The following is a 21305-nucleotide window of genomic DNA, read 5'->3' as shown; positions in this document are numbered from 1 at the left end:
AAAGTCGTGTTCAAAATTCCACAACAAAATTCAAAAGAAAGAAAAAAAGGAAAATTCCAATAACACACCGTCACCGTGAAAACGCGAAAAATCAAACGACACCGTCAACGTCGAAATAATGGAAACTTTTGCTTTCCAAACAGTACAAGCGGCAAAATCGTGTCCCTCTTTTCTCTCCTTTCATTCTCCCCATTTTTTTTTATTGATCACGTCAAACATTTCTCTATTCTCGTTCGTTAAGTACGTGCACGACGACCGTCGTCTGTTACTACGTGTATCCTAGAGCCTTAAAACGACAACTTCGAGCTTACTCTACAGGAACGAACCTCTCTATCTCTCTTTCTTCCCTTTCTTTATCATCTCTTCACACCTAGGAGTTTCGTTAGCGTATATCAAAAGGACTATGTACAAAAGGGTCGTCTGGCAGCAGGAAAACGATCTCCTCGACGAAGGAATCGAGTTCGGAGAACGGTTTTCCGCTGTCATTGGGCTTAGGAACTATACTTACTGCTACACGATACTGTTCACTGGATTTTTTTTTTCTTATCTCATGCTCGTTCTAGCAGATCAGCTCGACGGACATCGAGATTCGATCTGCAGACGATATCGACCGGTGCAATCGTTTTTCTATCGATTTTGAAGATCGATCACCTTCCAAATACTGTACAACCCCTTGTCCTGCAATTTGCTGATTTTGAACACTTTGATTGCCACGATAAATTCGTCGAAAATTTCAACAGGCAGTAATTATATTCAATTGGATATACTTTCAAATATTCAGTGATATTATTTGTGAGTGAGAGAGTAAGATTGTTTATGAAAATTTATGGCAGTCAAGGTATTTAATAAATCCTGTTTCTGGAATTTCAATTAACCCTTCATGACGAATATCCTGTGTTCTTGTTATAAATTCATAGTGCATGCTTTGGAATTATTTATTTTAATTTAAATGAATAACATTTCATGCATACACTGTGTCGAGTTTCAGAACACTTCATCAGCAAAGGGTTAATATTTACCCTTGAAGTATAGGTGGTAGATATAATCCCTAGGTAAAAATCGTCTAAATTTATCATCGTATACAAATTTTCTTGCGAAAATTGATTTCTATCAACTGTGGAGAAAATTATTTTTGGATGGTACAAAAATCAGATATTATTCTTTTCCACTTAATACTCCAAGGGTTGAAATAAAAATTTTTCAAAAAATTAATACGTATAATAATTTGCTTCCTATCTCCTGGTATTTGAATGATTTTCCATTGCTAGAAAAAGGCATTAGACAAAGGGTTAAATATTTACCAAAATGAAAAAATAAAAAAAATTATACTTTAGTTCTGTGGAATGTGTCGACGACTGCACCGGTCTGTCTAATGTTCGAACGATGTTCTTAAATGACACGAGATCACTAAAATGAATTCTTCCTTCTTGATTGCGAATGAATCGCTATATCTCGAGGCTCTTCTTCAATCATCTCCGTTTTTACACTTTCTCGCCGTGCAGTTGTCTATCCGACAATTCGAACGCTTCTGCTTTCCGTTTCACTTGTTGATCCTTCTTTTAGCGAAACTATGCATCCCTTGATTAGAAATCTTTTCGTGAACGTGTATTTGTTAATGTTTAAATGAGTGCGTCTGTGTCAGTATCGCTCCCATTCGACGCGATTCACGGTAGCTTGTTTTCACTGGGCATTCAGTTCTGACCTGTGGAATACGAAAGAAGAAAAAAGAACTTAATTTTTCAGAATTTTTCAGCATAGAATATCCCATTATAGAATCATGAGTCGTCAGATTATAAAATAGGATATTTAAAGGCAATTAAAAATCACAAGATTTTGAATCGTTTATTGTGTCAATTACTTACTTTAATGCTTTATAACGTTCTTTTTCTGGATTGTTGTCGGGTGGTTCGCACTCAAAGGATGCCAAAGCTAGAGCTGTATCAAAGAAACAAAGAAGATAAAGAATTAGAGACTTGGAACACAAAATTAGAGTACAATCACTCATTTCAACAATTTTCTTTTTGCTACGGTAAAAAGAAAATTGCAAAGATTTATCACCATTTTCGGTCAGCACCGGGCTCGCCTGAAGAAAAGCAATGACACGTGGATTCTTTTCAAAGGGACAGGCAACTTGTTTCCAGGCGATGAATTCTGTCACTTGCTTTGCTAGCTGCCAGAATTTCTCAAAATTGATGTGTCCATTTGGTAATCTGAAACAGTAATTAATATAGATAGATTAATAATATGCTTTTCGTATCATTACAACTCTGTAGATTTTCAGTTATAAAATGTTTAATAATAATTGATGGATGTTGCGATGGAAAAATGGAAGAACTATGTTTCACGCCATCGAAAGTATATTAAAAGCGATTATACATAAAGTTAGACAGTGGATACACTCGCGACAAGAAACGACCTACTCGTGCCGAGAGCTCTGTTCGACTGACTAGCCGAAAACAAAAACATGACCTAGATTTGGATCCTCGGCTGATATTCAAAATAAGCCATCCTTGTCGCTCACACAGGCGCTCACGCGTAAACAGACGCACAACATAAACATGCGGATTGTAATTTCAAACCGTCTTTTCTAACAGTAATTCTGGTTAAATTCTAAGAATTTGAAAATTTCGGGAATCGCCAGCTGACTGAAATAATTTCTGATCTGATCCGAGTAATCTTCGAGCACCCACGCGATATTTTCGAGAATCCGATTCGATTCGAGCCGAGTTTCGGGTACCCGAAATTTTCAGGTACCCGCACACCTTTAAAAACTACTGTAGATTGATAAATTTTCTAACTTTTCTATTTTCTATACCTATTCAGATTCGTTTAATATCGAAAATAAAAAATATTGCAATATGAAATCAAAGTGAGTTATTAAAAAAAATAATTCTTTTCAGAATACACACTGTTATCGCTCGAAGTTGATATCGAAGCTGAATATTTTACTTGGTAAAAGGAAAGTTCATGCGAAGAGAGGCTTTTGGTGCTTCTTCATTTTGTAATTTCAAGAAATGGATTCAAAGTGGTCAGTCGGCGAGAAAGTCTGAGGAAGTTACTCGGTAGCCTTCTTAAGTTTTATACACTTCACGAAAGCAATGTGATTTTATGTGCAAACAGTCTTGAAACTGGTTGAAATCATTCTTAGGGAATGGTAGAAAGAAGAAGCAAACAGAAAGGATATCAAAGAGAACAAGACTGAACTACTACCTTATTGTTAAATGAATCTTTATAAAATTAAAAGTACACACATATAAAATTGCTGAAATTTAAATAATAATTGCATGAATATTGCACATGGAACAATTTTTTAAATTATAAAAGAAGTTTAATTATAATATAAAAATCAAAATTCATTTTTAGAATACTTGTAAAATTACGAATGTTAAGTAATAGCTTTTTTTAACATTTTTATTATTAGCACTCAATTGAAAGTTTATGTACCATAGACCATTTCTTTTTTAATAAAATATTGTAACTAGATCCTAAATTCAATATAATTATAATTTATTCATTTTGCATCTTAATCTACGACATATTTCCACTTATGAAGTTCTGAAATTCGGAAAAAGGAACACTGCGGTTGTTGTCGCCCGTATTAATCAAAAGGAATTTCGCAACGGTACAACATGCATACGAGGTCATGTATGTTCCATGAAAGCGTGGGAGAAAATTACGAGTCGAACTTGAGCAATTTATCGTCGGTCGGAAGTACGCGAATTCGCGCACCAGCTACGCTCGTTTCCGGATACGCGACGTCCACGGTACAGACGTTCACGTAACAGACATTTACATACGCGAAGCAATTCGTTTTCGTTCGCCGGATGCTTCGATCGATCAGTATCTATCGGTTCAGAGAAACCTATCTTTCCTTACTGACTCCTCCACCCAAACACTCTGCAATTCCCTACCTACAGACCGAATTGAAATTTTATTATGTATTCAAGAATAATTCACAGTTAATCGAGTGCCATTTTTCTCTGCTTCAATATTTTCTTATTTTCAAAAAACGTCAATTTGCAAAATTTTAATTTTAGAAAAGGTCAAAGGGTTAACATATCATCTATTGTTACTTTTTATTAAATAATTTTACATTAAAATATTTATAATTCAGCTTTGTTCCCGTAATAAAGATTTAATAGAGTTACAATTGTCTTCGGCGTATCAACATATTCAGCCTCTCTTTCAGGTCCGTTTCAAAGTTTTCCACCAAACCTTTTCTACTTGTTCCCATTCTCGCTCGACGATCCTAACAATTGCAGGCCATTGTGAACATTTTATACCGTGGCCGTGATTAATCATCACAATGAGTCAGCGCCGTGGAACGCTTTTCATTCGGAAAACTCATTACGCGTACGATTGCGAGGGCGAAATGAAACCGTCGCTCGGGAAAGCTCGGCGCGTGGCTCGGTGAGAAGTTTCATTAGAAAAAAAATTCTACTCCACGAGTGGCTTCCCTCTACTCGACGATATTTACCGGACAACGATACGCGGCGTGTGTGCATTAAACTTGTAACGCCGTATATTATTCGGAAAATGACGAGGGACCAGCAGAAAGCTCCTGGCATCTTCGAAACGACGGGGAGAACGTTTGGCCGAATTGCAAGAACAGATCAGAGCGCAAACACGTGAATACAAATTGCTTCAAGACGCTGGCTGCAGACAAATGTCTGTGCATTAGGTACTTTGAAACGTTCAAGTGGCACGAAGATCGAAAGGTATGGCAGATATTTGACGGGTTGAACTGGGAATATATTGCATATAACCCTTTCGGTCTGTGGAGCATTGTACGTGCATATATATGCACTTGAAAAGGAGGATTGGATAAGAAAAAAATTATACTTAGGTAAAAAATGTAATATTTTCCAATCTTCACTGGCACAATGAGTCACTAAATTTTCATTTTTCAAGGCTTGCCTTTGAATTTTCAGTTTTATTGCAGAACGATTTAAATATTTTACTTAAGTGACACTTGTACAAATTACAGAGTTTAACAAATTCCTCAGGATTTTCTGAGATTTTTTTTTAAGCCTAGGAGGTCCATTATGCCGACCCCATTAGGGGGAAAAACACTCTCTAAGGGAGGGTTAAGAATACCTTAAAATAAATTATGTTACTTTGAAAAAATGATTCAAATTACTTTAGTGAATTTTAACACAAAGTTTTGAAAATGTATTGTATAGATTTTACTTAATATTCCTAAAAATAAATTAAACTATTTGAAAAAATTTAAAATGTAATAATTGTTACAAGCATCAAATTTTCAAATACACAAGAATTTTATTTGAAAATTTTTATTTAAAAAGAAGAAAATTCAGAGGATCTTTTCCTTTACTCTTTTTTCTTTTTCCTTTCCTTAACCTTTCTTCGGTTCTTCTTTTCAACAACTTCTACTCGAACTACGGGGAAACAACTTTTGCTATTACAAGTTTAATAAGTTTACACGTACAGCTTGAGGGTAGGAGCGCGACGGGGGAGGTGTTTCTCGCGTGCAAGAAGGCGAAGGAAATGGCATGGCACATTCGTCGTCGTGATAAATACGCTCGACAAAAAGGGTCGAAAGGTCGAGCACTTTGTGAGGAAACGAGCTTCCCGTCGACGTATCGCCTCCGCGGGAACAGAATTATCGAAGCTTCAAACGAAACTCGATGAAAAAAATAAATTCTTCTTATGGAGTGTTCGATTGCAAAATCACCGTCGATCATGTACGACTTCGTTTAATAATTTAAATTACTTTTCCCTTCAGAATTTCTTGTAATGATATTAACATTTCAGAAATGCAAAAGTAGAATTAATATTTTAATTCTGTGAATTTTATTATCTTTTTATTGTTAAAATTTTATCATTATTTGGGGACACGTGGTTTTGACTGCAATTAACTTAATTTCTTTGATTTTATTTTAATTAAATTATTCAGAAAATCATGCTTGACCTTAATATCAAATATCTCAGCTTAATATAAATTTTATTAAGGTACTAATTAATCGAAATTATTCGGTAACATCTGCTTCAAGTATTCACAGATATCAACAGGAAGATAGAAAGAAGAGATTGAAAGAGCCTGTTGATCTCATATCACGATAAATCGTAATTAATTAGAGGCTGACGGAGGGTTTGGATCAGTGTAATTTTTGTCAACCTTGAAATCTCTCCGAGTATCGTTTCATCATTAATCTGAATGGAAGCATTTTACTCACTTGTTGCTGCATCCCTCGTTCAGAAAGTAGAGATCCTTGACCAGCAAGCTGAAAAAGGGTACGACGATTCTCTGTCGTTCGTCCGTAGCGCCGGCGCTACGCCACATTGCTGCTTTTAAGGTACTGCGATAGCTGCTAAAATTGCTACTTGGATCCATTTGGTGCTCCAGAATCGAGAATTTCGCTAGTTGGACTTTTGACCACTGGAACAAAAAATATTTCATATCTGTTAGTAAAAATTTTTAAAAATCGTTTTATTTTTGAACCACCATAGTTTAAATATTATTACTTAGTTATTCAAATTTTTATTTTCAAATACCCCATAATTATCAAGTCAATCTATAAATTTATTTTTCCATAATTTCGAATTTCATTACACAGAAAAAAATAAAATTTATTTACCAGATAGTAAAACTGTTAATTAATATACAACAGTTTGAATAAATATGTATTTATTCAATTTTATAACTTTCTACATCTTATAAGTTGAGAAGAAACTTATGAACTGACTTGATAAAAATTTCATAGGGTCAAATTTTAATTTTTGAATACTTAAAAATTACAGAATTCAATGAAACAAAATATTCCATGATCAGCTAATCAGATAGATGAAAATCGATCACAGCCTCGCTAGATCCAATTCATGTTGCCGTGTACCATTAAAATGCCACGGGGTTCCCTATAAAACGCGACCAGACACTCTGGATGGTGGACCAATTTAATTTACCGGAAACTATTTCACCGTTCGCTACGTTGTACCACGTTATACGCTAATTCGTATTAATTAAACTGAATTTCGTTTAACCTGGACTTTTTGGGTCGGTCAATTAAATCAGGTTTTAATGTAATAGCAACATCATTGAACAATCGTCAATTTTAACAGTTGCTTGTGAATCGAATAGAATATCATTCAGCTGGATAATTAGAATAATTTTGGTACTGACCAGGAGAATTCTTAAGAAATAAGATTTTTAATTACTTAGAATGCGCACAGTGTCTTATAAAAGAATTTCTTATTAAAGTGATTTCCATAACATATCAATTTCCATCGTTAATTATTTTTGATTTTTATTAAATTTTGTATAATTTTTAGAATAATTATTTTATCAATATACCATCATCCAAAGAAAATTAAACCAACAATTTATAATATACTTAATTGAATTTTTACATAATTTTTCATTGATTTCTTAATAAAATGACTTACAGAATTTTCCGTTTCTGATAAGTACTAAAATTTATCTTTACTGTCGATTTATCAGTGGATGGTCGCCACTCGAGTTAGCAAGCGGAAAAATTGATCTGTTCGAAGCTCGAGACTCGTAGATACGAAAAAGGAAAATGTAAAATCAAGGCGAATAAAATGATGTAATCGATGCTAGCCGGTTTTGACGGAGGAATTAACACTCGAACGATTATGATCATTGATGTGGAAGGAATTGATCTCGACAGGGTCGATTGAAAATTGTACATTATTCGTTCGACGGCACGATTCTCCCTTTTCCTAACGAGTAAACTTCGTAGTCTAAATTGAATTAAATGGAAGTATAATTGGATGCGACAGGAGTTTTTATTTAATTGATTGTAATACGTATAGTGTGATAACGAATCAGGTACCACAAATAATTTACACAACTTCCATATATTGAAATTTAATATAAAAACTAAATAAACCAAAAATCTTTTAATAATCTCAGCCCATTCTATGAATACAAAAAATACCTTGCTTTAACGAAAGACCCGTTATCAGTCAAGAACCTTCCACAATGTTTGAAGAGATCCATTTCACCGACAAGCTGAAGAATTATTAACCGGAATAATACATGGTATCCTTCCCGAATCCCCGCCGCAAATGTTCGTAGATTCGTCTTCCCGGCGGAAGGCTCTATCTCGTGAAAGACTAAATTCGTGGAGGATTGAGGATCCCTGCTCGAACAGACTACATTCTAAGAAGGAAAGAGGGTTCCGTTGCTCGCCGCGGGAGCCATTTTTCTCCACCGCGACTCGATTCGATTTCTCCGGAAATGCTCTCGCCGAGTAAAAAACACTGGGAATCGAGAGACTCCTGGTGGATCCGGTAAATTGAAACTGGATGGGAAACCGAGGGGTAAAGTAAGAGGGAATAGGGTCGCGGAATCTGCTTTCAGCCAGAGATCCCGCGAGACAACGACGAAGAAATGAGAAGCTGTTTCGCTGCTTCTCTGAAATTGAGAATTCTAATTGGTGAAAATTACGAATATTATTTTATCAACAAAATTTTGTGAAAGTTAAATACACGATACTTGATATCAGAAACTACCAAATTTTTGTTTATTGAAAATTTTATATTTTTATCTATATTGTAAGTTAAATTATAAGTTGGAATAAAAAATAAACAATTTTAAGAATTCTTATAAAACTACCAAAAATTATTATTTTAACCCTTGAACAGCGGAGCCTGGGTCAATCGTGACCCAAAATTACAAAATTATGTATGTAAGGATATTAACAGTGTAAAATTTAGAAAATGAAAATAAAATAAAATACGATATTAGGTAAATTAACATTGTGGCTCTCTTCATGGTCCGCCGTTCAAAGGTTAAAGTATTATATGTGAAATGAAATAACTGTGTTTTAACAGAACGTCCAAACAGACATTAACAGAATACTTCCGGATAATGGGGATTCGGAACGAGAGAAGCTTTATCGCGCTCCCCTTGAACATAATCCACTTTTTGCGATCGGGACGAGAATAACAAGCTTTCAGTTTTAAAATACGAAATCGAGTCATTTTTAAATTTTAATCCCACTCTTTTCAGTTGGCGCGTGATTCATGAGCTGCCACTTGTCATCCAATGTTCTCCACACGTTTCCCCTATTTTCGCATTTTCAGTTGATTTGCATATTAAAAACTTCCTCTGAATTGGATTCATAAAGCTTTGTCACATAAAAGAGCCCCGTCGGCCAATGGGATTCCACGACTCGGACGTAAATTATTAGCAATCAAGTGGATGCACCGGTCAAAGGGAGAAGGAAATGCAAATTCAGATTTTGAAACCGATTTCGTGAATGGAAATCGATCGAGAAGAATCATATTTCATTCTGTTTAATTAACAAAGAATTAAGAAAAAATTTTAGAAATTAAGAAACAAATTTGAAGCATACATTTTTTCTTATTTGAACAACAAAAGAATTAATATGGAATTTAATTTTTTTTTAATTTAAGTTAATTAGAATTTTAAATTTCATTCTTAAATTATAAATATAAATGAATATCGTATACAATTGTATGAACTGTTTGATCGGTGGAGTGTCCAATACACCGTCAATAGTTCCAATCCCGTTTCTTTCTCTCAGTACTTTCTGTTATATTCGAATCGCAGGAATTTCTCGTTTCTCGAATTCGATACTTTTTAATTAAAAACTGTGCCTTTAGCGCCGCGAAGCCAATAAATTTCGCGTCGTTCCGATGAAAATTATTCGCGCGGAACGGTAAAAAGAAGTTGCCCGCCGTGGAAAATCGTCGCGATCAAGCGTAATTAACTTTTCAAAGTTCTCGAACTTATGGCAGGCATTAAATATGCATCAGTCAAACTTAAGTCACACGGTAGAGATTTCATATAAAATGTCAAAACAATTTTAGGATCAACCAAGAAGTTCGAAACAAAGTTCTTACACTATAGGAACAATTTAATTTTAAATTGTTTATTGAAAACGATAAAAAAGAAGGCTATTAATATAAGATAAAATTTTTTAGAAATACATAAATTTTATTAGGGATGAAAAATTCATGTAAATGAAAATTGCTGCACTTTTCAACCCCCTCATGAAAATGTCATCCCCGCGTGAAAAGAACTCGTTCAACTCCCTTTTGGAATCTTTACCCCCGTTGATATAAAAGATTTCGAACAGCTGCCAGCACGTGAAACTTACCCATCCCCCTTGATAATGGACAGGACAGAGGGTGAGGGTGGTATCTCCTCGCCGGTGGATCGTAACGACCGAACGTAATTAGCTTTTTGAAGGGGGGCGAAAAGCGAGCCGATGTTCCCTTTCACGACGAAAGAAGAAGACGTCACTCGCAGATTATCTCTGTGGTAAATTAACCCGGCATGGGGCGGTATCGTTCATCGTCCCGGCGGCTTCTCGAACATGAGTCAACCCCCCTTCAGATGCCGACGTCGAGTTTTCGACGCTACGATTCAGGACGAAACTAGCATGGAAGTTGAAAGTTCGTTGGATGAGCAAAGAGAATATTCTCTTGGTGAATAAATGAAGGATGCCGAGGAAGAGGGGGATAGGGGTGGGTTGTCTTCCGTTAGACTTCGACACGTCCTCCTCTTTTCCGGGGATTTCTGCTCGATGCTTTGACAGGAGATCGATTTTTCTAGCAGAAATTGCGAGATGGAGTGATTGGAGCAAAACGAAATTGTGAAAACTAGACGAAAATGTTAGATTTTTTATAAATAGAAATTAGTAAATAATTATTCCTACCTATGAAGTGAAAAATTTAATAACTAAGTTAAAAATAGACAAAAAAATAGAAATTAGAAAATTAGAAAACAAAAATAGAAAATAGAAAAATACAAATTACAAACCAAAAAGATCTCAATACCAAGGAATTAAAATTCAATAATTTAACTTCCTAATGATTCTTCTGCCAACATAATTAATTTTATCTACACCCACATACACCAATATGCTAATACTAAGGGCTCCAACTTGAATCAATCACGAACCAAGAAGAGGGTGGTTCCAGTGTAAAAAGGAACATCAAGAGGAAACGTCAAAACGCATTAAACAATTTTATATCTGGTACTTAACCGAGCCAGTTTCTGACGAACCGGTGAATATGACTTTATCGTGGTACGAGACAAATTGCGGGTCGAAACGAGGAAGCCATTAAACGTTTTTTCTCGTTTTTAATTACGAGGCCGAGCCGGTGTTCTGCGGACATATCCCTCCGGCTCTATTCGACGCGGACTGCTATTCAGGGTTCATTTGGTTCGGCCAGCTGATTTATACAGGCCACGGTTAAAATAATTGCTGGAACTATCAGCGGCCAGGCGGCGCGGCCGGCTTCGTAATTTTCGTTAATGAAAATTTAACGCTTCTGTTCGGTCACGCTCAAGCGTTGTTTTCGCCTCCTCCTCATCGTACTTCGCGCTAATCGTTGTGTACTCGCGGAAACATTCGCCGATTTTTCATGAATACGCTTCAATTTAAACTTTCATATATCTTTGAATAAATATCATTAATATCATAAATTTAATAATAGCTTGATACAAAATTAATTAACGTTTTTATCCATCAATTTAATCTCTTGTAACATGATCACAAATTATTGTTAAATTTTATAACATTTTATTATCCATGATATCTACCAAACTAATTTCCTTCTTTAAACAAAAATTAATTTTTCATAATAATTTTCAAGTTTAAGTTTTTCCAAAAATTATTTTTTAATCCTCCATTTCGTTTTCCATTCTCCAAGTACCATAAAAGTGCGAATTTCGTGAAAATGATAATAACCATTAATTAACATGTTAATTACGCCATAGCAGTGTATAAATTCATTTGAAAGAATGGATACTCGTCACCGGGTTTTTTATTGCAAAACAGAGGAGGCAGCAAGAATATTTATGAACTTTTATATACATTGGCCACGACACGAAATTCAACTGAGAGAGAGAAAAAAAATTCATTTTATTTGTCATAATGGCTGTTCCATTTTCAGCTACCATCATCCCGTTTAATCCAATTCGCGATGAAACCGTGACTCGACCACAGCCGAAATATTTCCATTTAAATCGGATCGTTGATACGATATCTTCGGAATCTGTGTTAATACCTGTGTTACAGCGCTGTCGAGTTATTTCCAGCCAATTTTTTTTTATTCCGTATTGTCTCGAACATTTCGGAAAATTGAACCTCTATTTGCAGCGAATCGTGTGCTTCCAGAATTCACAGTTTTGAAATTTGAACGTTAAAAGTCATACGGTGTAACTTTTATTTTGTGGTGTTGTATTAATTAAAAAATATTATTGATGAGATTGTGGTAGGAAGACAGTTTGATAAATAGTACTATTTTTTAGTGGACGCTTCAGCATTGAATTTTCAATTTTAAATGAAAAATTTTTTTATTCAAGTTATTATCAAAAGCTATTGCTGCTGGATGAAAGAAAAATGGAGAAATAAATTTAAAAAAAATTAGGATATTCAAATTTTCATATGAAGTATTATTTTATTTTCAAATTAAAATCTTAATTATGTGCTTTTCCTTTTTTTTAAATTGAAGATTTACTTTTGAAACCTTCCATACAATTAATATTAAATTATATCAATTTGCATAATTAGTAAAGGAATTTAATAAAGTCGGTCATTTAAAAGAAATAAGTACGTAATAGGATCAATTGTAATAAAATTGTGCAGCTTATAATAAAAGCTGCTTACAATAAAATTTTAAGTACCTTCGTTAACATCGATTATTAATGAATATTCATAATGACAAAGATATCAGTAATAATTATGGCATATTAATTCCTCTCTTCATCCTTTTCTTGATACTGCATTTTTTCCCCAAGTTAGTTGTAAGTAATAAAAGTTTCACTTAGAGTTTAAAACAACAATTTCGAGAATAAAAAAACGAAAAAACTTTTTTCAACGTTAAATTACAAAGTTTTGTGTAATCTTTTTAAAATTCTTGTTAAAGTTGCCTTCGTCATAAAAACTTGCAAGTGGTTATCAGAAATCTTTGATAAACTAATTTCTCATAACCGTGTTTTCTTTTTCAATTATTCATTAACTGTTATGGTTTTAATATCTCAAGAGTGTTCATCTCAGTAAATTTACTTTTTCTAAGGAACGCAGCTCTTTTATCCCCAATGGAGTTTTATTGCAAAATAAAAGAAAAGGGTAAGGCACGAAGATGTCTCTATTCCAGGAAGTAATATCGTGAAAGACTGACAGAAACTCCCCCTTTCTTTCTTTTTTCTTTTTTTCTTTTTTCAAGAGAAATGCAATCGTTTGAAACGATATGCGTTTCGATTATTTTGTCAGTGTCACGAATTGGAATGCAGTGTCCTCGTTTTTCATTCTTCAATAAATTCGCGATACGTTCGGTTTTTGTTTAACACTGAATTCTTTGTTTCATTGGTCCAACCATGAAACAATTGGTTTGTCTTTGATGAAAGCGTATTTTATTTCTTTTCTGTATCACTTTGTTTCGATTGACGAATTTTGTACAGCGTGTCTGATACAGTAAATCCATTTTTATATCACTGGTATTTGATTGTAGTAAAATGTGACAGCATTGATAGTTTGAAAAAATGTGTGACATTGATATTGACACTTTTTTGTATTCATAATTTTAAAATTGATTAAAACGAGTATACGTATTAAGAATTAAAAATAATTTTGATAAATTGAAAAGAGGGGATTTATTTTTGCAACAGCAATTCAGTTCAAAATTTGCAAATTTATAGTGAATTTCGAACTTTGGAATTTTTTTTTTATATAATAAATAGAAGGCTTATAACAGGACTTTATGCAAAATAGAGCTCGAGGCTGTAGCGCCCCTTAGACCACCCCCTAATCCATTGCTGTTCTGGCACATGCAAAAATACAATTATTCAATTAAGTTGCCTTCCTTTCATTTCTTTACATTTTTGTGAAAATATTACAAAACTGCTTCAACACTTTTATAGAGATTTACGTTTTCAAAATAAAAACTTATTCAATTTATCACGCTCCTCACTTTCAATTACACGAAACCGTAATTTTATTAAAAAGTGATACCATGACTTTTCATGTCAAGTTTAAATGAAATTGAAATAATTAAAATCCCATAGATTCTCCACTTCTCCAGTTAACACGGTTTCCTCGTGCATTTCAACTGAACTTGCAAAATAGTAGGTTAAAATTCAATTAAAACAGCACTCCATCCCTTTTTCTCCATCCTGCTCTATCGCGATTTTCTCGCGAAAATGTTCTTCGTATTCGAGCAGCGACGCGAAAATTTGATTTTCAGCGATTCGTCACGGGCGTCGCTGGTCGTCGCGGCGCCACGCTCGATTTACGAGGATTACAGACCGCTTATTGCCGTGCACACCCCCTTGTATGGCAGTGCAAACGAGCGTGGCCCAATTCGACCCGTTGTCGTCGTATTAACGCTTTCCGACTGGACGTCGTCGTCTCGACCAACAGGATAGCCGAAATGTCGTAAAACTGTATCACTCGTTCTATCGTCTGTTCAATTACATTTGTAGCTTCTCGATATACAAGATTTCAGTCGCTTGTAATTATTACATTATCTATTAAGATCATTTTTGTTTAGTATTTTAATACGTTGATTGCCATATCAATCGGATAATTATAAAATAAAATTTGTATTGCGTTTTAAATAAAACTCTTAAGCTTTTCAGAAACTATTTTTCATAACTATTTTCTTTTCTTTTTCCTGAATTTTTCTAAATTTGCTTTCTTTTTTAAACGAGCCAAAATACCTTTTAAATTATTAATAGATTCAAATAATAACTAAATGATAATTTTTTTCTTTGTCTAGAAAAATTGAAATATAATTGAAACTTACCGTTTTCTTCAGACGAGATATAGGGGACATGTTCAGGCCAGCAATGATTGCCATCAAAGAATTGAAATTACCAATGTTGAAGCATTCTCTAGCTGTTTCGATCCAGTATTCAACCACACGAACGCGTTGCTTCTTTTTTGCATGCTGTAAAATAAACAACAAGATTTCTAATCTTTAGTGCTTGTCATTAACACTAGATTCCTTAATAATGAACTATGGAATGAATTCCGATAAAAATTTGCAACATTTTTTTTTTACTAAAGGGATATATATTTTTGTTGAAGGATATATATTTTCATTTTCAAAATGAAAGATATATTCTTCTGTTAAAATTACCTTGCACACTTCGGTTGCTACGAAATAGCTCAGTCTATTAAACCATTGGACGTACGATTCGAGATTACGCGTTTTCTTCATGTCCTTAAAGGATGTTTCTAGGTGTGGAGATTCCTGTGCAAATGAAAAAATAAAAATTTATCATTAGTTTGAAAGTTATAGATATACTTTACTAGGAAACCCTAATTAACAATAGAAACATGAAATTCCTCCATTTCATAGGAAAAGGTCTAAAAGCATAATCACACAGTCAGATGATTAGATCGACTGAAAATAAAAAAAACAGGAACACGTACCTTGGCGAATGCTTGGACGAATTCTTCAGGGCCGATGTAAGAGAGCCTCTCGAGTTCCACGTGGGTCAATTGCTGTGCCAGAACCGTGGCCGAGGGACAGAGCTCGGTGATGTCCACCTGAAAAACGAGGTGACAGTTCCATTCGGTTAAAGCGTCGAAGAAAGCTTCCTCGGGAAATCGTACAAGGAAGAGGCCGTAGGAAAGAGAATGACGAGGGGTTACAAGAAGGGAGGAGGATGGGGGGAGGTGAAAACGATGGAACGAGACGTCAACGGGGAACTCGATTCATGGGAAACGCGTGGAAGACAGAAAACGGAAGTAGAGAACGTGCGGGGCGTCGCGACGCCTCTTCTTTTCCTTTCCAATTTCACGTTCTCGTGCTTCGTCGAGCAAATTCAAGCGGGTTCTTATCTGCGTCGACCGCAGTTTCAAAGTGGTTCGGGCAGCGTCGCGACGCCCTTGGACGCGTCGATAAAGATCTGGTGACTGGCATTATGTACGGTATCGTCTCGTTCATGAATTCACCTCGACATGAAATGGCATACACGCTCGTAACGCCAACGATACCCTGCCATGATTTTCTATGATCTTTATTTCCTTCCTCGAGATTCCCTCCTATTTATTGCTCAGAAAGCCTTTCATGTTTTTTTTTGCAAGATAAAATATGTATTTTGGATTTTTGAATATAATTGGAAATTTCTAAACTTAATTCAGATAAAAATTATTGAAGATAATTAGGAAACGAATAAAAATATTTTTAATATTTCTTAAATTTAAAAAATTGAGAAAAATTAAAGTATCTTAATTATTTTAATTAAATGATTAAAGTTCTGAAATAATTATATACGATAGATTTGAATTCATTCTTGATTGTTTTAATATAACGAGGATGGAATTACAGTTTGATTTTCATCGTAAGGTATATTTTACTGTTCCGAAAGGATCATTAATTATTCTATACAAGAAATTGTGACAACCACTTGGGTACACTGCATTCGATTGCATAACACGAATCGCCGGAGAATCGCGTAATATCCATTCCCAAGTTTCTTTGGACACCGCAAACATTATCATCCGCTAAACTTGAGCAATTTGGAACTTGCGAAATCTTGGTGATCGATGATTTCTTGTTTGCAGAATAGTAGATAATTGTGCGGTTACATTTCATTTAGTGGACAATGTAGAGAATCTGTTTACTCTGAACTTTCTGTATAACTTTACGATTAAGATTTATTTGCAAATTCCTAACATTATCTTCTAAGAAATTGCTTTGAGGAAACTAAGACGTAACTGATAAAATTTATCAACAAATCTAAAATAATAATATATTTGCTGATCGTGTATTTCTATTTAGAAAATATCTTATTTTCTCTTATTTTGTTTTATTTTATATCCAACTGCTACCATTCTTTCATTACAAAAAGAAAAAAAATATAGTCCTATTATTCCATTGTACGGAGTCATTTATGCATCATTGCTCTCCCTTTTTATTTCATCGCGAGAAGAAAACGAAGCGAAAAGGGAGAATTTCCACGTAAATCAAACGTTTGCCACTAGTGGTTCGAGTCAATATTATTCTGGACGAAATCGTGCCGTAACCTCGTATCGACTAGCATTGATAATTTGATCGATGATTTAATTCGAAGAAACGAAGACTACGTACCCTCGTAACTGAATCATACGGCTCGCTGATCTTATTCGAGCTTGACGGTTCTTACTTTCATCGCGTCGAGGAAATGATATGACGGTTTTCACAGAAACCTTCCAAGACGTTGCTCTGTATTTAAGGCCACGACCATCGAATCGAGTAAAACGTCAGATTCTTAATTCGAAATGAACGAGAACTGACCGGAGTCCTTGATTTAATAGAAATGTTCAGTTGAAAATTAATTAAATGGAAAAATAATTATTTATACGAATCACAAAATATTTATATGAAGTATTTTATCGTGATAACATTTAATAATGTATAGAATATTTATTTAAGAAAGATTTTGCTAGATTCATAGAATCTACGAATTCACGATATTTAGAAAACATTTTGCGAAATTAAAAATGAAGTTTGTATAATTAAATAATTTTATAATGAATTGAAACGAGCGGAAACACATTTTTAGTTAAATTTCTTTGGTTCGAAAGGGAATGAATTAGCATCACAGCACTCATCATGGAGATGAAAATTAATTATCTTTTCACCCACGGATTTTGACACTCTTTTTCTCGGCTACATTAAGGAATAGCTAAAAGTGGCAATTAGCACAGTCAGATTACGTAAAAGTAATTGCTCGCGTTACCATAATTAGCCGGCTGTTTTTTACGCTCCAACGAAATATACGGTAAAGTTCAAGTAATTACAAGGTGAACGTTCTTTAACTGTTCTTCTTTAGATTAATCCAATTTTACTAGATTTCTAATTTTAAATAAAAAATATTAAAGTGCTTTTGTCAAAATCTATATTTATTAAATACCTAAAAAAAAGAAAACAATCAAGAATTAGGAAAGAGAATTTTACTTCAAAATTTATGGTTTTTAGTTTATACACTTTTGCCAGTGTGGATGATTTTTTATTAATAAAAGAGTTTTATCGAATGTCAATCGCGAAATCAGTGATTGAAAAGGAGAAACAAGCAAACTGAAGAAGAAACGCGAATAGAAACTTGAATAATAGAGGAGACGTTGTACGACGAAATCTGATCGTTTTTCAAGTTGGTAGCGCACAGTGATATGGGTCAGTGTTTGCTGCGACGCATCGTTCCACCCCTGTTATTTCGAGGGACAAGTTAAGCGAGAGAATATAAATTTTCCGGAGGTAGTTCTATCCAACGAGGAGGCGGGTATGAATGGTCGAACGTTCGATTCAAATTGAAATGTCTGCTGGACTCGTTCCTTTCATTCTCAGCCGTGCTTACAATGGCGACGATGGGCATAAATAATTGCAATGACACCAGACCTATGCACTTATACGTTGGACTGCTTGTTGATGGAACACTGGATATGATTTGAAATCTGTTTTCGACTCACTTTCTTCTACTTTTTCTAATTTTTGTTTCCAAAATTGTAATAACAAAATAAATTTATTTTATGTAAATTATATTTCTAAATATTCTAAAATTTCAATAGTAAAATAAATTTATTTAAGATAAATTTTATTTCTAAAATTTTAGAAACAAATTTTAATTCTCTAAATTTTGTTTCCAATTAAATTGGAAATATTTTTAAATCACTTTTAGACCCAATTTTCATTAATAGAACTTTGGAACCAAAATGTATGCATATAATTGAAAATGATTATTTCCAGCGTTTGAAACAAATTTCAAACATTATCGACAAAATAGCTACAATTAATAATAATAATTGAATTGGCGGAGATTACAGAAAACTGCTAGTGACGCTGCTTTGATCATTTAAAAGCAGCCATTAAATTCGTTCCTGTGTTCGTCGAATACAATAGCTTGTAACGGAGTTAATGCGGATTTTAAAGCGTATTATCGTTATCAATTAAAATCCCGTTATCTCTGGTAACAACGTTAACACCCCCGTACTCAAATATACCCGATGGAAGCTACATTTCGAGGACCTTTGTGTTTGCACCTCGCTTTCTTTTTCTCTCGTTATTACGCGGATGAAAACGTAATTAAAAGCTTTGTCCAGTCGCGAAAAGCAAAAAGATGACTTTTACAACGTTTTGCGAGTTTTCAGTTGACCCTTGCATACTGATCGTAAATTGTAAATTGAAAAATGCACCTATGGCTCTACATAATTTTCATTAAAGAAAAACAGGAAAATTTAAAATGTATTTTCATGATTCTGTTATAAGTGACAAAAATATTTTTATAATTGAAAATTTTTACTTAATAAATTTACCATGTAATTTTCTTTAGTCTCCAATTTTTTACCCGATTCCTTCCACCTGTAAAAAATTAAACTTCTTCCACATAAAATCGCAGCTCGCTATTTTTTTTTTCTTTCAAATACCAAAACTATTGGAGAACGTGCTCCTCAAACGAGCAACTACTCAAACGTAATAAAAGATCTTAGGTGAGTAGCTTGATACTTGTTGGAAACTTTCTTTTCCCGTGAAGGAAAAGATTAAAGGCATGCTATTGGTCCTGCGAGCTTGCTCTTGTTTTCAAGAAACATAAAAAGAGCCAATGAAATTCGATGCAATAAATGGGATGAAAGATCGAGATGAAACTTCGGGTATCAAACAAGAGATTATAGCAGAAAAAAAGTTTTGCAATAAGGAAATCGCAATAGTCATTTTACGATGATTATCATTCATTTTAATTGTCTAATATTGACTAAAGGACAGAAGAACGTTTCTTGAAAAAAATGTATAATTTAATTTTTCCAAAACTGACAAATGATGTTATTTATTAAAATCAGAAAATAATGAATGATAACCATTACTTCACCAAATTTAAAATCGAGCAATTTCTAATCATGTTTGTAAGTTTTCAGGCGATGGTAAGCCTACAAACAATATGGAGGATGATGAGGGAGAAGAGTAGGAAGGGATTAAGGGCGTATTATTGGTTTCGCGAGTTACGTCCCGCTTCTTGAAAAAGTTCAAGCAAAGCTGTCGTCGTGGCACGAAGTAGAAACGAGTTCAAAAAGCGCGGCGAACTTCCGCTTTAATAAGCCGGAGCTTCCTAAGAGCTCGACCTCCCCCCTTTCCTTATCTATTTCCTTTTTTCTCCCTTTCTTTCATCCTATATTTTTATTGCTTTCCTTCGAGCTTTCCACTTCGTCTACACTTCTTGAGGCAATTTCTCTGCAAGGAAGAAAACGTCGTGCAAACATGATTCCTTCAAAATAGATTGTTCACATTTATCATCATTCAGGATTGATTATTTTCTCACATTATCGAAGGCGAAGAAAAATATTTTAAATAGCAATAGTGATACTCGAAAATTTGTCTAAAATAAAATAAAAGAAATGAAAAAAAAAAGAAAAAAATTATACATACCACTTTAGTAATTTTAATACTTTTTACAAAAAGAGAAAAATAATTGCGTAAATATTAATTTTCTCATAGTACATAAAATGAAAGCAGTCTTCAGAAAGAATATATGTTATAGGAATTTTTACTGAATCAAAGAAGCAATTTACAATATTGGAAAAATATTGGAATTACAGTTTGAAGGAAACGCTTTCCACAATTTCCGCAAACTTTTGATAGGCAACGGGGCAATTTCATCCGGGTTTAGATGAGGAAATTATTTATTATGCTACAGGAAATTTATGTTCCTTTGATCATAAAGAACGGTACTATTATTCATTCGTCTGCGATGAAATATGCATTTAACGCTACTTTGTCGGAGAGATGAAAGGTCTTTCAGTTTCTCGAAGTGCTTTCATATGAAATTTTCTATAAATAATTAACCCAAGTAAACGCATCGTTTATGAATATGAGGAAAATTTGAAAATACCTATCTCATGAAATATCAGCACTGAACGTGAAGCAATTTAGTATCTACCTCTGTTTTTAAAAATATTATATTATCAAAATATTGGATGCTAAAATATCGGTGTAAAATGGAGACATACGTATCCGTACGTCGAACGAACGTTAATATAACCGTGTATTTGCGGCAGTGGTATCCGAAACGGGTATCCGACGAAACAATCCTGTGTATGCGGTAATTTCTCCGCGCCGCGCCGCACACGATCATCGATGATGCTTGTAGCGGTCTACGCTCACGCAATTCCGTCCTGATTAGCCGTACCACGATACGCCGACATATTTAACTAACTAATGCAGTTGCAAATTAGCTATTAGTAGGTGTTACACGGGGTGGTAGATAGGCGTGCGCCAGGTAATCAAATTAAATGGAATAGTTACTGTCGCCCGCGTTGGGAAACTGCATTACCCAGTTAGCCTAACTGCACAAAGTGCCACGCGTA

General features: G+C 34.3%; 1 protein-coding gene across 1 annotated transcript in view; it reads right to left on the bottom strand.

Annotated features, from left to right (window-relative positions):
* Positions 1-518: 518 nt before the first annotated feature.
* Positions 519-21305, bottom strand: part of LOC117601723 (uncharacterized) — a 388515-nt gene continuing 367728 nt past the window's right edge. The window contains exons 8-14 of the mRNA XM_034318866.2: positions 15399-15515; positions 15103-15216; positions 14767-14910; positions 6198-6400; positions 2059-2210; positions 1863-1935; positions 519-1702 (exon numbers count right to left, since the gene is read on the bottom strand). Coding sequence (XP_034174757.1) covers positions 1681-1702; positions 1863-1935; positions 2059-2210; positions 6198-6400; positions 14767-14910; positions 15103-15216; positions 15399-15515 — 825 coding nt within the window. The 3' untranslated portion in view covers positions 519-1680. The remainder of the gene's footprint in view (positions 1703-1862; positions 1936-2058; positions 2211-6197; positions 6401-14766; positions 14911-15102; positions 15217-15398; positions 15516-21305) is intronic.

The sequence above is a fragment of the Osmia lignaria genome, chromosome 6, assembly GCF_051020975.1.
Source record: "Osmia lignaria lignaria isolate PbOS001 chromosome 6, iyOsmLign1, whole genome shotgun sequence".
In the NCBI taxonomy this organism is placed as follows: Eukaryota; Metazoa; Arthropoda; class Insecta; order Hymenoptera; family Megachilidae; genus Osmia; species Osmia lignaria.
Note: the sequence above shows the minus strand (reverse complement) of the source record. Positions and strands in the feature narration are given on the sequence as shown.